The sequence below is a fragment of the Ostrinia furnacalis genome, unplaced genomic scaffold, assembly GCF_004193835.3.
Source record: "Ostrinia furnacalis isolate ACB-3 unplaced genomic scaffold, ASM419383v2 OfSCF3745, whole genome shotgun sequence".
NCBI classification, from domain to species: domain Eukaryota; kingdom Metazoa; phylum Arthropoda; class Insecta; order Lepidoptera; family Crambidae; genus Ostrinia; species Ostrinia furnacalis.
The window spans coordinates 104,160-120,116 of NW_021133984.1; the positions used below are offsets into that span (position 1 = coordinate 104,160).

The window sequence follows — 15,957 nt, forward strand, 5'->3', positions numbered from 1 at the left end:
AAGCTCCGCCTTTGTTATCGTATTGTCTTGTTAATCGGATTCCATTTTTGGAAATCGCGAAAAATTCGATTAGGTATGACAATGCTAAAGCAAACACGTGTATTAATGTGTTTAAAACAAAATTTCATTGTGTCATTCATTTGTTCACTTAACCATTTTAATAAAATGTTTTAATTAGTAGAATATAAAACCATTGTGCATGGCTAGACTTAGTAAAATTAATCGAAACGTAACGGTTTTTACTTATGTAATGTATGTATGACCGATAAAAAGGAATTTGGGTTATTTTTTTAACATAAAATACTCTGTTTTTATTAAATTGCAGAATTATATGCAATATGTAACGGGTCCTAAGTCCTAACCTAACCTAACATACGCTGAGCGATAAAAGAATAACTATTGTTGTCTGCAAAACCAATTACACTGTCAAAAAAGTTATAAGTATAAATGCTCGATTACTTTAGGCAAATGAATCAATTCACAAACGATCTGCCCTTTTGAATGATATCCTCTGTCCCCAAGGACGCCTTTTGTTGGTTCCCCAAGCTGGCAGCCCTACTGGCTCCTGCTCTACCCAAGGTCGGATCAGCTGTGAAACGCCATAGTTATCAATACCTATTACTTTGCAATCTGTTCGGCTTTCATCAATTAATACGGTTTACGACCATAATTAGGTAATTAATTAGGCATGTAACGCAAATAAGAAAAATGATTTTTGTTCTACAATGAAGTATAATTAATTGATGAGAGAATTTCAAGGTAACACCCACCGAATTACAAACAACTTTCTTCGAAGGTTGTTTGAACGAGATAAAAACTCTCAACTTTAAAAACTCTCAATTAACTTTCAAACTAATGCCAAGTGCCGATTGCTTTATTTTTCTGTTACGTAAACTTTCAGTAGGTTACCTAACCTATACTTTTAACGACAAACTATATGCTATTTATCCGACTGCGCCAGAAGGAGGGTTATGTTTCAAACAATTCTAGCCGGGTGTTCCGTAGACTGTACCTGTAGGTAGGTACATATTTGCTTTGTCGTGTGAACAAACAAGCGATAAACAAAACCAGGGCAGGGGGTGGGCAATCAAAACAAGTGAGTCATAGCCAACTGAGGCTGGTGGTGACGTCAGAGGGTGCGAGGACATTAAGTACCTACTTCTCCTACAGGGTCTGTTATTGCGCACTTCAATATTAAATACGCAATACGGTAGGCAAATGAAATATTTAACGACCAAAACTTCACACTAAACTTCGAACATGGTATTCAAATCAAGTTTCGATTTTCCTACGAGTCAAATGGTTGATTAGGTTAAAGCACAAAATTAACAACAACAACAAAAATGTAAAAAACCATTAGAAAATATAAATCCTACCTTGTTACTTTTCCATCTGGCGACTTTTGCGGTCCATGAAGAACACCCTCTTGGTAATTTTGTCACTTCACAGTTTAAACATCACACTTTTTTACACTTACTAGGTATTCACTTCAGTTTCTATCTTGATTTTACCGAAATCTACACCGATAAATCCAATAAACCCGAAAAAAAGAATAATTAGTTGCAGAGAATTCGCACCACGCGTCTGCAACGAAATAATAAATGAGACTGGCCTCCCTCACAAGCCGTTAATATCATCTTGTGATAGTACCCACTTTTTAATTTAATATTATTTCACACCAACTACCCTTGTTTAGACGCGTTTGGCGAACTCGAGAGTACATCGTCACGCTTGAATGCTCGCACCATGTAAAGGCGCGCGCACACGGTTGACTTTTGGCATCGTGACAAGTTTATCTTTTTTTACACTTCAAAACAAATACAATTTTTTATAGGGACTACATAGAGATTTTACTCATTTTTACTAAATTGATGAATATTATACTAGGCTGCAATTTTGAAATATATTATTAAATGAAATACATATAATGAAATAACAAAATCTATCTTCTGTACTAATATTATAAATGCGAAAGTAACTCTGTCTGTCTGTCTCTCTTTCACGCCTAAACCACTGAACCGATTTTGATGAAATTTGGCATAGAGATAGTTTGAGTCCCGGGAAAGGATATAGGATAGTTTTTATGCCGGTTTTTGAAACAGGGACGCGCGCGATATTTTTTCTGTGACGGACAAAATTCCACGCGGGCGAAGCCGCGGGCGGAAAGCTAGTTAATAATAAAATTGTACTACCCAATCTAATATTGTAATTTATTTTTTTATTATAAAATTTTAATTTATCTAAAGTAAGAATTAATGAAGTAAAATAATATATTTAAGTTTAATAAATACTTGCTATGCCCTTTTACAGGGTGCATGTGCTATACTATCCTACCATTTACTAACTATTAAACCACACACTCACAAAGTCCACAAAGTCAACCATGTGCGCGCTCCCTAAGATAACTAAGTATTACCAATTACTGGTATTACTTGTATCACAGAATACATAATAGTAGCCTTGTATGTAAGCTTAATCATAAAACAGCAAGGCGCTGGACGCAGGCCGCTATGGCTACCAACCGGGCAACATGGAAAGCATTGCGGGAGGCCTATGTTCAGCAGTGGACGTCCTATGGCTGAAATGATGATGATGATGATGAAGATGATGAAGGTGAGATACAGGCCAAGAGCTTCCTTGTAGTAGATAAAAAAAGGATAAAATAATTATGGCGGTTTAACGGTGTGGTTCTTTTAATACCTTAAAAGCGCTATTTAATAGCCTAATGCCTGTTTTCACCATCAATCCCTCGAGCGTTTCCTAACTAAGCATCACTTTAGTTAAACGATCCTCTAAACTACGAAAATGGGCATAAGTAATTATTGCAAAATATAATGACTTTTAATTATGTATTTTTCCTGTTGAATTTAATTTAACTTTTAGTTTGCGACGATATGGAATTATACATTGGTAAGGTGAAACCTATTAGTCATCTAAAATCCTCGTACTCATGAGTTTCCACCATAATTACATCCCAATGTCATTTAATTAGATTTCAGCAATGTTCTCAACCAATGATTAAGCCAAGGCCGAGGGCGGGGCAGCCAAATGACACGGTGCAGCATCACCAAGGTTTGGAGGCAGGGCGCTGTGACATTGACTAACTCCCAAAACAACTAGTCTTAATTTGTTTACAAAGTACTGGGGTACTGTTTAGAGGTTAAAGTTGTAAAGTTTTAAATGAGTCATAGCAGTGGGCTTACAAATCGTAGGTAACTTAAAATAAATGTTGGAAAGTATGAAAAGCTAGTCATCATTATTTGATAAGGGGTAACCTTAAAAAATAATGTTTATTTTTGTAGGCTTTTATGTTCATTTGGTCTAATAAATAGCAGCAGTATCGAATCCATTGCTACTGATTTGATGAGGTAGGCATAGGTACCTTGAGAATATGGTATTATGTTTTAGGGTTCCGGAACTAAGTAAAGCAAAAAACGTTTTATTAGTCGTTAACAACAGAAAAGTGTTGTATTTGTTCCGTGATGGCGCTTGGTCGAGCGGAACCGTCGGTACACTTGCAACCTTCGATTTTACTTTGTCATCATGTTTTTTCTCAATTTTTCACGCCACCACGCTTTTACGTGATTGCATAAAAACGTCTATTTTCCACGACTACGAGGTACTAACAACAATAATAATAGACGGTAAACTGCCACAGCAAGCAATGCAGTGACTAATTCGTCAATATACCCGCACTTATTATAAACCACCAGACATAAAGGCTCAGTGCGAAGCCACATATGGGAATGCATTATGTAACAGGCTGTGGTTCTCCGGCATAAATCATTGCAAACCATTGTTCAAACATTTGATAGGAAACGCATTGCCTCAAATGTTCGCACCACATTGAATGAATGGAATACAGAATTGGCATATTTGTCGTATGAATGTATGATGAACTAATTTTGAGCTACGCCGCTTTGAACGCAATCTAGACAAACATTTGACGATTCTATTTCGTCCAGTTTATTTTCAACTCCAAATATCGTTTCTTCGGATTGATTGGATTCTCAAGATCCAATTGCTACTCGGCAACTTTCACTGGAATCTAATTTTAAAGTTGTTGTTTGGTTTGCTTGGCTTGGCTCTAAGTTTTTATAATTTAAAAGATTCCTTCAATTTGCTTGATCTTGTGACATCTGCTGAAAATAACTTAGGCCAACAGATCAAGGATTGCTTTAAAAGAACGCCACCAAAGTACCTTCATTATCTCCCATTTTTGGTGCTCATGTAGTTAGTTAGGTAGTTCGAATTTTGGTTCGACTGGACTTTTCCCCCAAAAACGTTGTATCCTGATTGGTTCATTGTGACTGATCGTGTTCTTTCTTCTTGCCTGTATCATCCCAGAAACCGAGCAGCATCCCATATACGTGTCTTTTTTTCTGCTGCTGTCAGGGTCATAAAATGTGGAATCCAGTAATTTTCAACTGTCCTCTCCTCATTCCAGTGCCATCGACCCGCGCGGGCTGCGGTACCTGCAGCCGCAGCGAGATGGAGTACTGCGAGACGCGCGTGCTGGCCGACCACTGCTGCTGCGAGCGGCGCTTCCTGCCCGAGCCGTTCCCTTGGCTGCCGCACACCTGCTACGTCGGGCCCGCGCGCTGCCGGCCATTGGCACACGACTGCGTGCGCTACGCACGTCTAAGGGACTGCTGCTGCTATCGCAAGCTGGCTGAGCGATGTGAGTATCATCTAACTTATGGAGTAGTGTGAGACGCGCGTGCTGGCCGACCACTGCTGCTGCCGCACACTTGCTACGTAGGCCCGGCGCGCTGCCGGCCATTGGCACACGACTGCGTGCGGTATGCGCGCTTGAGGGACTGCTGCTGCTATCGCAAGCTGGCTGAACGATGTGAGTATCCTCTGACTTATGGAGTACTGTGAGATGAGCGTGCTGGCCGACCACAGCTGCTGCGTGCGACGCTTCCTGCCCGAGCCATTCCCCTGGCTACCACACACCTGCTACGTCGGCCCAGCGAGGTGTCGTCCCCTGGCGCATGACTGCGTTCGCTATGCACGCCTGAGAGACTGCTGCTGACTGACTTATGGAGTAGTGTGAGACACGCGTGCTGGCCGACCGCTGCTGCTGCGAGCGGCGCTTCCTGCCCGAGCCATTCCCCTGGCTGCCGCACCTGAGAGACTGCTGCTGCTACCGCGAGCTGGCTGAACGATGTGAGTATCCTCTGACTTATTGAGTACCGGGAGACGCGCATGTTTTCAGACCACTGCTGCCCTTCCTGGCCGAGCCCTTCCCCTGGCTGCCGCACACCAGCTACGTCGGCCCAGCGAGGTGTCGTCCCCTGGCGCACGACTGCGTACGCTACACACGTCTAAGGGACTGCTGCTGCTATCGCAAGCTGGCTGAACGATGCCGATGTGAGAATCCTAGCTTTAGGTTGAGCTGCAAGGTTCCTTTCATCTGCGACAATAGAACCAGATTGTGAAGCAGAATCTTCCAAACAAACCAAGACGATTAATATTGATGCCGAATTATCTTATGTTTCTGCGTCTGCAAGTTCTGTATCATCAAGTCTCGGCTTTGTCAGGAAATAAGATTGTGTTATCGACGTGCCCTTTTTAATTCTTACTGTCGCGAATGGTTAAGCGTTTAAATTCAACTAACTCCTTCCATTGCTTTGTTTTGTAGATATTTCTAAAGATCAATCTCGTTGAATATTCATGCTCTTGGTTTCTGTCATTGGACGTCATAACTAATCCAAGTAATCTCGTTCCAGGGAAGAGTATCCTGTCCAAGTCGTCCCGGCTGGGCGTGAGCGGCGCGTCGCTGCTGCTGCTGTCGATGCTGCTGTTCGTGGCCTACCTGTGACACGCGCCTGCGCGCGCGCCGCTTGTGCCCGCGCACGTGTAGGCACCAGCGGCAAAGTGCACAGGATTTAGATCCTTATCAACATTAGTATTGGCTACTGCTGGTCGTAGTTTTTCTTCAAGCCTCATGTCGATTCTTGGACCCTTTAATATATCTGTGTATTTGTGAAGAGGACACTTCAATTTGTCATGGGCAAGGGAGCTTATCTTCTGTTGAACTGTCAGTTCTTACTATTGTATCAATATAATTACGAAGATAACATTTCAATTTCCCAAACGCGAGGAGCTTCTTCTACTCATCTGAACCACCAGACATTCGATTCGTTCGACTCATTCAGTATGTTCAAGCTTTAAATTGATGAGGGTAACTGCGGGTACTTCTTCAATCATAACTCGTTACTGATGCACTATTTCACTATCATTAAGCGGACCGCTATACTTTTTGACATGTTTTTTAAATTTAAATAAAACTGACTGCTTCTTATTATCTCTTTTGTAACTAGAGAGTAGTTGAAATAATGAACTTTGGGCACAATAAGAAGAAAGAAGAGAATAGCTATTTGTTCCTATTCTTGATCTTGACTCATGGATAATAATCAAACATGTCTTGAATGAAATAATTTTAATATAGTAGTTTTAAATGTTCTTCGAAATTATAAGAATTAATTGTTTCGATCGATGTATAAATTGTAGATACTTGTAATTAAAGAAGTTTAGTGAACTAGTAAGCACTAATTTATTTTCAGGGCTATAAGATAGCTTCGTGTCTGCTTAGCTGCACTGAATAGAAGGCTTTTTAGTTAAATGTAAAGCTATTTTTCCTTTGGAATTAAAAATATGTTACCTTCTTGCTTGTATTTTAGATGTTGGAATTTTACGCATTTATATTTAAGAAAATTAACTTTGCAAATATTTAAAATATTTTCCTTATTTTGAAAAACCAATGATTTAGTTAAATGTTACGTTGTACAATGTTTTGGTTAGACGTTATTTATTTATGTTAAGTTCAGTATCGACGCCAAAGGTGTATTAGTGTAAGGGGCTGTCATGTAATGATGGGCTGTGTGTGTTTGAATTAAAATAGTTCACAGAAATTAAAATGATTAACAGCAACCTAAGCTACCTATAATAATTCTGTTTTTAATGTTGTCTAATATACGTAATGATAATTTCAAATGTAAAAATAATATAATTAAAAATGAAACCACGTTTCGTACACAATTTAAAATTGATGTTTCAGGAGTTTCAGTTCTTTGTGAAACTGTAATAAAGGATTATTTTAATGTTTTAATTTTGTGAACTATTTTCCTATACAGGGTGCGACACCAGTCTGCATAGTTATGGTGTGATAGGTAAAGAATAAGAGAGATTGGACAATATTTTTGTAATTTACTCATGTAATTACGCCTACGATGGAAAAATACCTACTATTTATATGAACTTATTACCTTTCAGATAATATAACAAAATCAAATTAAATAAATAAATAAATAGAACAGAATTTTAAAATATTTAATTAAATATTTTACTATCCAAAACAGATTTTCGTAATTAATATACCTTGAAAAGTTTGAAATTATACCTACTCGTTTAAAAATATGTAATATTGTCTTGGATTATAATATTTACAAACGAAATAAAGAGTTACCGCATTGATTCTGTTTTTTACTTTACATAAGCTTGTATAACTTTAGTGCCCTGATTGTATAATTGACCTACTTGTATAAAAGGAAACATATTTTTCTTAATAGCAATTTGATCAGGTTCATTAATTAATATTTTAGTAGGTACCTACTTAGTGATTTTCTATGTAATAGTTATTTAATCCTAATACCTAAATACTGAACTGAAGTTCAGAGGACACAGAACCCCTAATCATTTTGGAATGCAAACATTTACATGATGGCAAATGGAGAACAGAGAATTTTCGAAGACAAAATTTCATCAGTTTGCAAGTGTACGTAGAAAACATTTTGTGCGAATGCAAATTTCGAATGGAAACAACAGTTAAAAGAAATCAGTTAATTTTTTTTATCCACAACGAGGACGCTCTTGGTCTGTATCTCACGTGATGGCAAGTGACGATCAGGCCGAAGGTGGAAGCGAATTTCACCCGGAATCCTCAACCACGGAGGAACTGGCTATCTTACCTCTACTAATTAATATTCATCTATTAAACTAACCACGAATGCGTACGAGAACTAAAATAAGCTGCAGTTATAGGTTTAACTTCAAAAGTCAAAAGTCAAAAAAGTCAAAAGTCAAAATTTCTTTATTTGTTTGGACTAATAAATAGTTCTTACAAATCGTCATTTTGCTCTTAAGGAGCCTCTACATGTCTCATAATCTTTTTACCCTACCAGCGCTTCGAGACCAACATTTGGCAAGTGCTGAGAAGAAGCGCCGCAACAAACTCAGTCACCACTGTCTGCCGGTTAATATAAATAAATAGAAATAGTAGTAGTAGGTACATTCGATTCAGGAGCAGTTCACTGAATTTACCATGCATTCTTGTATGGTGTATCTTATAAGAATGGGTATACAAGATTGCGTGGTATATTAAACAAGGTAGTGACGTGCTAATTTCTATCTCATGGCGTGGCATACAACAGTTAAATAGAGTAATTGTTAATTTAGTAAAATGTGAAAATATCTGAACGAGGTAAATAAAAACAAAGTAAATAATTGAAACTATCATGGAACTGTTTTAAATGTACAAGTACAATCATGCTACTGTCACGCGAATATTAATTGCATGCGGTATGATTTTTATTGTGGAGTGATTCGTGCAGTCGTGCAGTGAGGGATTGACCATCAATTAAGTTACAATAAAATAATTTATAAATACCGCTATTCTCTGCTATTGTAAATACAGTTAAACCAGGAAAAGATGTTCTTATTACTCCTACTTGAATTACGGGCTGAACTACCAAGTACCTAGGTCTTCTTCTTTTCGTGTCGACTACAAACCTACACAGTGTCAGCCCAAAACTCCGCCACAAGAGTGGCGTTGTCAGTAGCACTCATCAAATCCTCCTGAGTGCAGTTGCTTGGGCACTCAGGGCACGACATCAGGTGCTTCATCGACTGGGGAACAAAACCGAAGTACCAAGGTTATTCTGTTCTGTTCGGTTCAGCCTAATCCCCACAATGCGCACAGTAGACCCGGCCGTCTGGTCCAAGTACAAGGCCAAGAGCGGCGTGAAGCTGAGCTGGCAACAGGCCGAGAGTCTGGAGGAGAGGCTGCGCAGGAGTCTGGTGGACGCTTTCAAGGAGTACGTCACGCACTGCACGATCAAGGGCGTCAGATTCGCGACGGATAAGGACTCTCCGACGGCTATGAGGTGGGTAACATACAAGTATGTTACCATAAGTATGTAAATTCTTTGAAAGTGAGCTAAAGTGAGCCAATTTGTAGGTACGCCTGTTAGTTTCATGCTTTATCAAATCACCTGGCGGTGAATTATCGCTTAGGTACCATTGAAGTAATCAGTGATTTCAAAATAAAAGATCCCATCGTTTTTATTATCCGTGGAAATATCGTGGTTGGTGCAATAAAGTAGCTCTTCAATTTCTCAAATCTCACTCAATTAAGTACGAGTAAGTAGCTGTACTGCTTATAGAATTACAATAATGCCTTTCAACGACATAAGTACGTTTTCTTCGATCTTCAAACTCAAATTCCACGTAAAAGCTAGAGCCACGGCTTTCCTAGGTGGTGCTACAGGATCATCATGCTCCTCCTCATGATCTGGGGCTCGTCGTGGGTGGCGTTCAACTGCTACAGGGCGCGCGTACGTCCTCCGCTGCAGATCAACCTGCAGGACAGCGAGGGCGCGCCCTCCGTGCCCTTCCCGGCTGTCGGCATTTGCAGCAACTGCCTCGTCAGCGAGAAGGCGCTCCAGCTCTATGCTGATGAACTGTGCGTATGATTGCTAGAATCCTCGGCACTTGCAACAACTGTCTCGTCAGTGAGAAGGTACTCTAGCTATACGCTGATGAGCTGTGTATAACTGCTACAGGCCACGTTCACGTGCTCATCTGCAAATTAACCTTGAGGCTAGCGAGTACGTCCTCAGTGCCCTAGGGATGTTTCCTGGGTCAAAAAGCAAAAGTTTTAATTAGTCCGTCAGTTAACTTATCAAAAAATACTCTACACGTATTTTTCACTTTTTCAAACTAATGAAAATTTAAAGAGATAAAGCGCGCCAAAGTTCATAAGAAGAGGCCCGTGACGTCAATGCGTAGATAAAGCGCGCCAAAGTTCATAAGAAGAGGCCCGTGACGCCAATGCGTGCATAAAAAGTGCCGCACGTTGTGACGTCGTGCGGAACTTCAACGCACCATAACTATGTAATTATTTGTTAGATTGACAAATAAAAATATATGTGTCCAATATTTTTTGATATTAAACATGACGGACTAAAAAATTTTTTTTAGGAAACTAGCCTATTGCCTCGTAAGCACTTTAGCTTTATGCTTATGAGCTGTGCGTATGATGGCCAGTAGTGTCCGACCGAAACAAGTTTTACGACCGAAACCGAAACCGAAAACGAATTTCGGCAACGGTGTCTATTTCGGCCGAAACCGAAACCGAAACCGAAACTTCCTTACAAAAAAAAAGAAAACGTTGTTATAATCAGTCAGTCTTTATTGTTTTTTCTTTAAATTGCATTAAAATTGAACTTATAAAGTTCCTTTTTAATCTAAAAGGTATCAAATTATGTATTAAAAAAGAAGGATTTATAGTCTAAATTTTTTTTAATTACGCAATATTCAGAACATCTACATAACCCGTCCCATGGTCGGGCATGGTCGGGTCTTTTACCTTAATAATTTCTCAAAACAAAATTGGTAGGTAGTACGTAAGTTAGTATCTACTGTACTTGCCACTTGGATACCTTGGTGATAAATACTAAAATGAACTTTGAAACTCTGAATCCATAATATTATCACCATGAAATGCACTATAGTCATTACTATAAAACTTACCAAATTCAAAATAAATCACTCGAAAACTCGCCACCACAACAAAACAAAACTAACAGCAAACAAACAAGCGAGCGAATCACGACATTGGCTTGGCTCTGATCGGATTCATTCTCTAATTTAACGCGCCGAACATGACCGATAACAGCGCGGAAACTCCCGAATGCACATTCGGTTTCGGTCGTAGTTTCGGCAAGTTTGCCGCCGAAAACGAAATTAAACCGAAACTCGTGTTTTTACCGAAACTCAACCGAAAACGAAACCGAAACCGAACATTCGGTCGGACACTAATGGCCAGTTTCTATTCGGTGACAGGTATTCGGAGGCTTTCCGTGGTACTAGTCAAGTTGGATTCTCTATAGGTACTCAGAGGATCTGGTTTTGATCCTCAGTTGCGAGACGCTTAGTGTTAGATCACTCTGTGTATTTGTTCCCAGTTTGGTTCAATCCACTTGCTTGTCCGGAAAATAAAATGATTCCGTCCAAAACATATCAGCCTCCTATTTTTCTCAGAAGTTACAGCCCACACGACATGGTAAGATCTGTGACATTGCTTTAATTTTAACGACAGGTGCTCACGTTTTTTCATAACCATTGATTTGTCACAATCACATTCTTTCACAAGTTATGACTGATTTCAGGGTTGCAAAAGATAATAACAGATCACTCTCGAGAGAGGACATAAAGACCTATCTAAAGAACTTCGGAGCGATGATCACTAGCTCCCGACCGAAGAATGAGGACCTGCAGTTTCTACGCTTCCTTTACAAGATAGATAACAACTTTAACATAACCGATCTTATGTATAAGGTAAGGTAAAGTAATAATAAATCAATAATGAAATTTTCCTAGTACTATGTCATCATCATCAAGTCATTAGTCTCCACTGTAGGTAAGAGCACAACCCCCCCCCCTCAAATTAATTAAGTGAAGGATTTGGTCTACTTGGCATGGAAAGGAGATACAAAATAGAATTTAATTTAAAATTAAAATTCCAGCTGGCACCTAAGTGTTCTTCCATCCTTAAGAAGTGTTCCTGGCGCGGCCGCCTGATTGACTGCCAGATCATGTTTGCAGAGAGGGCCACTCCCCTCGGCTTCTGCTGTGTCTTCAACTCTAGATACTAGTAAGTTCTGACAACAGAACAAAAAGAGATCACAGCTTTCTAAATCTGCATCTGTTTAAACGAAAAGTTAACGGGCTTAACTTCTATTTTTAGCCCAGTGGATATGAATAACGGAGCAAAGACACTCGACAGGACCGGCGTGAACCATGGACTGCTGGTGGTTGTGAAGGAGAACCCTGATGACTTTGCGGTCATCCGACGCCCCACTCTAATCGGTTTGGATGTGAGTTTTAAATTATAATTGAAAAAGTTTGCTCACTTCGAAACCATTAAATTGTATGTATTTCCTTATCTCAGGACTAATGCTCAACCTTTGTTGGTTGGGCTGCCAAACAGTAGCCTTGTTATATGCAGGAATTGCAGTGATGGAAACAAGAGGGGATATCCCTGCGAGGCAAACAATGGCCATTGTTAAATTTCTTCCTTTACTTCTACTCAGCACCAGCAGATATGTTGTTCCGTATTGATGGTCGGGCAAACTATATTGGTGCCAAGAAAAGGGGCTCCATACTTATAAAAATTCTGAATTTGAAAAGAAANGAAAGAAACACCGCTAGATCAATCTGCGAATGATTCCAGGTGATGGTGTTCGACGGCGATGAATACCCGCTACTGGAAAGCGGCGCGGTGCGCACGTACTGCGCAGGAATCAACGACTCGGTCTACTTCAAGCTGGAGGCGCACGCGCAGTACGTAGCTGACTCCGTGGAGTACTTCGACGAGGAGAGGGTGGGTATTCTATAAGTCTCTTTGACTTCAGAAAGAAAAGAAAGAAAGATCAAATCGTCTTCAAAAACGTCAGAAAGATGAAAAAAAAACTAGTATACCTGACAGGTTTTGCAGGCCAACAGTTGACAGTAAATTTGCAGCAAAGAAACTCATCATCATCATCAACAGCCCTTTACAGTCCACTGCTGGACTATGAGCCTCCTCCACTATAGTGGAGGGTTTTGCCATAATCTCCACGCTAGGCAGGCGGGTTGGAGATTGCAGTTTAAAAGATTGATGTTTTTCAGAGAGCGCTGCTGCCCATTCTCTGTTTAATGTGTAGTCCCTAAGTCGCCTCTTACGACACCCGCGGGAAGAGTAGGGGTTGGTGACAAATGTATTCTGCTCTGCCGTCACCACACGGCTTAGCAAAGAAACTATCAGGAAAATAATCTGTCTGGAAATAGAATCTGTCTGACAACTTTTAGATTCTTCCAAGTTTGATGGCTTGATTCAAGCACATTGTCTAAAGGAATCTTTGAATAATAGATGTGATTCGGTTCTTCGATTCTGTTTCTTCTAAGAGCGTTCGTCATCCAAAAGATCATCATTTTAAACATATCTTGCAAAGGAAGTATTGTGGCATTAATATGGAATCACTGAATTTATTATTGCGTTGGGAGAAACTATAGCTTCATTCCTTGTACAGATGATAGCATGGTTTCTTTTTATAGCGAGGATGTCGAATCAGCCAGTCCCCTCGCAGTAGTTTCGCCTGGTGCCTGACAGAATGCCGCCGCGCGGTCACCATGGCGATATGCAATTGCGTGCCTTTCTACCTGCCGCGCAACGCCACCGATATCGTCTGCACCACGGAGCATCTTCAGTGCTTGTACAAACATAGGGGTAAAGTAACAAAATTTTTTAAGCGTTTCCTTGTAAAATAAACTCTACTGGACCAAAAAATAAGCTTTTAAGCATTGGCTCACGGCTCATCTACTGCTATGCATTTTGTCAATATCTTCATAAAAGATGAGTTATCGAGTACCATACGGAATACGATTGAGGACATAGTGTGTTGGTGAAGAATGAAAAAACAGCCATTTTCAACATCTCAAAGCTGTCGCTAATTTTCAATTGGTTATCCTGAAATTGGGGGAGACCTATGTTAAGCAGGGACCATCCTGTGTCTGAAATGATGACTATGATGAAGACCCTCACCAATTTCCAATTGGTTTCCCATAATTGGGGGAGACCTATGTTCAGCAGTGACCAATTATTGACCATCCTGTCCTGTCTCTTGAAATGATGATGAAGCCTCTAAGCTTACTTTTATCAACGCCCAGAGAAGATGAGGTACTACTACCCGGGAGACATGCAGGACGCCAGCCTGGGCGAGGAGCTGCAGGACTCGCAGTCGTGTCCCGCCTGCGAGCCTGACTGCGCGCGCATCTACCACTCCGCCAACGCTTTCCACACGCTCTACTATCGCTCCGAGAAGCTGTTCAGCAATCAGTTCAGGTGATTTTGTTGCTTGCTTCTTCTCCGTCGAAATCCTCAGCCAGAATATTAATTAATCATAGCTATCATAAAACGTTTGACGTTTATATCCATTGGACATAATGTACTTGCGTACGAGATACTTTTAAATGGCTCTAGATGATTCTCGATGGACGGATCAATTGACTTTGTCCCTTCTATTGACTATTGATGCTGGCAATTAGAGCGTACTATTTTGGTATGATGGCTGATGAGAGCTGCCTCAATCTGCTGAATCAATCTGCAGTTTATGTCACACCTACACTGTTACAAACTCAGTGTTCTCTGACACCGTTGTTCATTATCCTCTTCAATATTAATGAAACGTTAAAAAGGGTCTCACTCTCAACAAGAAGTTTCCTGAAGTCTTATCATTACTTCTCTTGAGTAGTTTCATTTCGTGAGTACAATGACAATGTCTTGTTGTAGATTAGCTGTATCGCTCGCCAACACAACAGTGCTGCGGTTCTACTACACGACGCTCAAACACCAGGTGTACAACGTGGAAATCAACATGAGCTGGTACGAGGCCTTTGGTAAGTGTCGTGAAACAAATATCTTTTCGTTCATTCTAGCATTCCGACCACTGCTGGACAAAGGACTTCCTCACAGATTTTCACAAGTGCTGTGTCTCTCAGATCTTCTCGTTTTATATTTTATATATCTCACTGATAAAGAGCTTTACTCCATTTTCAGCCACAATCAGCTGTCACATCTGTTTCATGCTGGGAGTTTCCCTGATATCCGTGGCCGAGCTGGTGTTCCACCTGACCTTCCGATGGGTCTATCACTTCATACGGAGGTCACGACGGATCAAACGAAGAGATACGTAAACTTATGTTATGTAGAGTAACATATTTTAATAATATGTGTACACAGCTAAGTTGTTTGTTTTTTAACAATAAATGGTTGTTTGCCAATCGTATAAAAATTATGTTTGCATGTATAAACAATTAGTAAAATGTCATTCGACCTACGCCACGCTTAAAGTGTAATGTAATGATGTATTTTATTGTGTAATCACATAGTATACCATACGTTACTAGTAACATATTACTATAAAATTATAATCAAAATAATGTGGAAAAAATGTGATATGAAGGATAGGTAACAGATATTATAACGGAAGTAAACAAAAACAAAAATATAATTTGCATTGATTAATTTATTTAAGCTTACTTATATTTCTAAAGATAACAGTCGCTAATAAAACATTTTTGTATTATTAAATATAAATAATAGCTTGGCACAAACAATAACTAGTTAAATAGCAAAATAAAGTTAATTTAAGATAACTTCTGAAATCCAGTTTACAATATTTTTGTTAAAAATGCTTGCGTAATAGATAAACTTCTTTGGCCTTTTGTTGTATGATTTTATTTGTAAGGGTTATTATGTCTTTATCAAATATTATTGTGTAGATTTGTTAAGAAGACGAGTGTACAAAGATCTTTCCGCTCGTGCGCCTACGAGCAGTTAGGCAAACGATTCGGATATATAGACNGCCCGCTGTGTAATGAAGAAAAAATTTTTTTCACCTACTTTTTGCGAAAAAAGTACCATACAATGTTATATTTTTATAATCCTGATAAATGTAGCTTTCAGGTCATATTTTTTTTATTAGATTATCTCCAGTGGTTTAAAAGTAAACGACGTTTATTTAAAAAAATACTTTTTGGTTTTTGTGAATTTTACTCAATATTTCATTTTTTTTGTATGAAAAGGCAAAAAGGTTGTTCTAGAAATGAATTCGCCATCTTTTAATTATC

At 39.5% G+C, this 15,957-nt stretch overlaps 2 protein-coding genes across 2 annotated transcripts in view; both read left to right on the forward strand.

Moving 5' to 3' along the window:
• LOC114358156 (uncharacterized) overlaps positions 1 to 7,295 on the forward strand; it is a 31,372-nt gene extending 24,077 nt beyond the window's left edge. Inside the window, exons 4-5 of the mRNA XM_028312039.1 lie at positions 4,448 to 4,681; positions 5,736 to 7,295. Of these exons, the coding sequence (XP_028167840.1) occupies positions 4,448 to 4,681; positions 5,736 to 5,827 (326 nt within the window). The 3' untranslated portion in view covers positions 5,828 to 7,295. The remainder of the gene's footprint in view (positions 1 to 4,447; positions 4,682 to 5,735) is intronic.
• A 1,681-nt stretch (positions 7,296 to 8,976) lies between these two features.
• Positions 8,977 to 15,525, forward strand: LOC114358143 (sodium channel protein Nach-like). Its single transcript, XM_028312025.1, has 10 exons — positions 8,977 to 9,170; positions 9,542 to 9,748; positions 11,457 to 11,625; positions 11,814 to 11,941; positions 12,035 to 12,164; positions 12,521 to 12,670; positions 13,384 to 13,555; positions 13,996 to 14,170; positions 14,618 to 14,724; positions 14,885 to 15,525. The coding sequence occupies exons 1-10, from the start codon at positions 8,977 to 8,979 to the stop codon at positions 15,019 to 15,021; spliced, it is 1,569 nt and encodes a 522-aa protein (XP_028167826.1). The 3' UTR covers positions 15,022 to 15,525.
• The last annotated feature ends 432 nt before the right edge of the window (positions 15,526 to 15,957 follow it).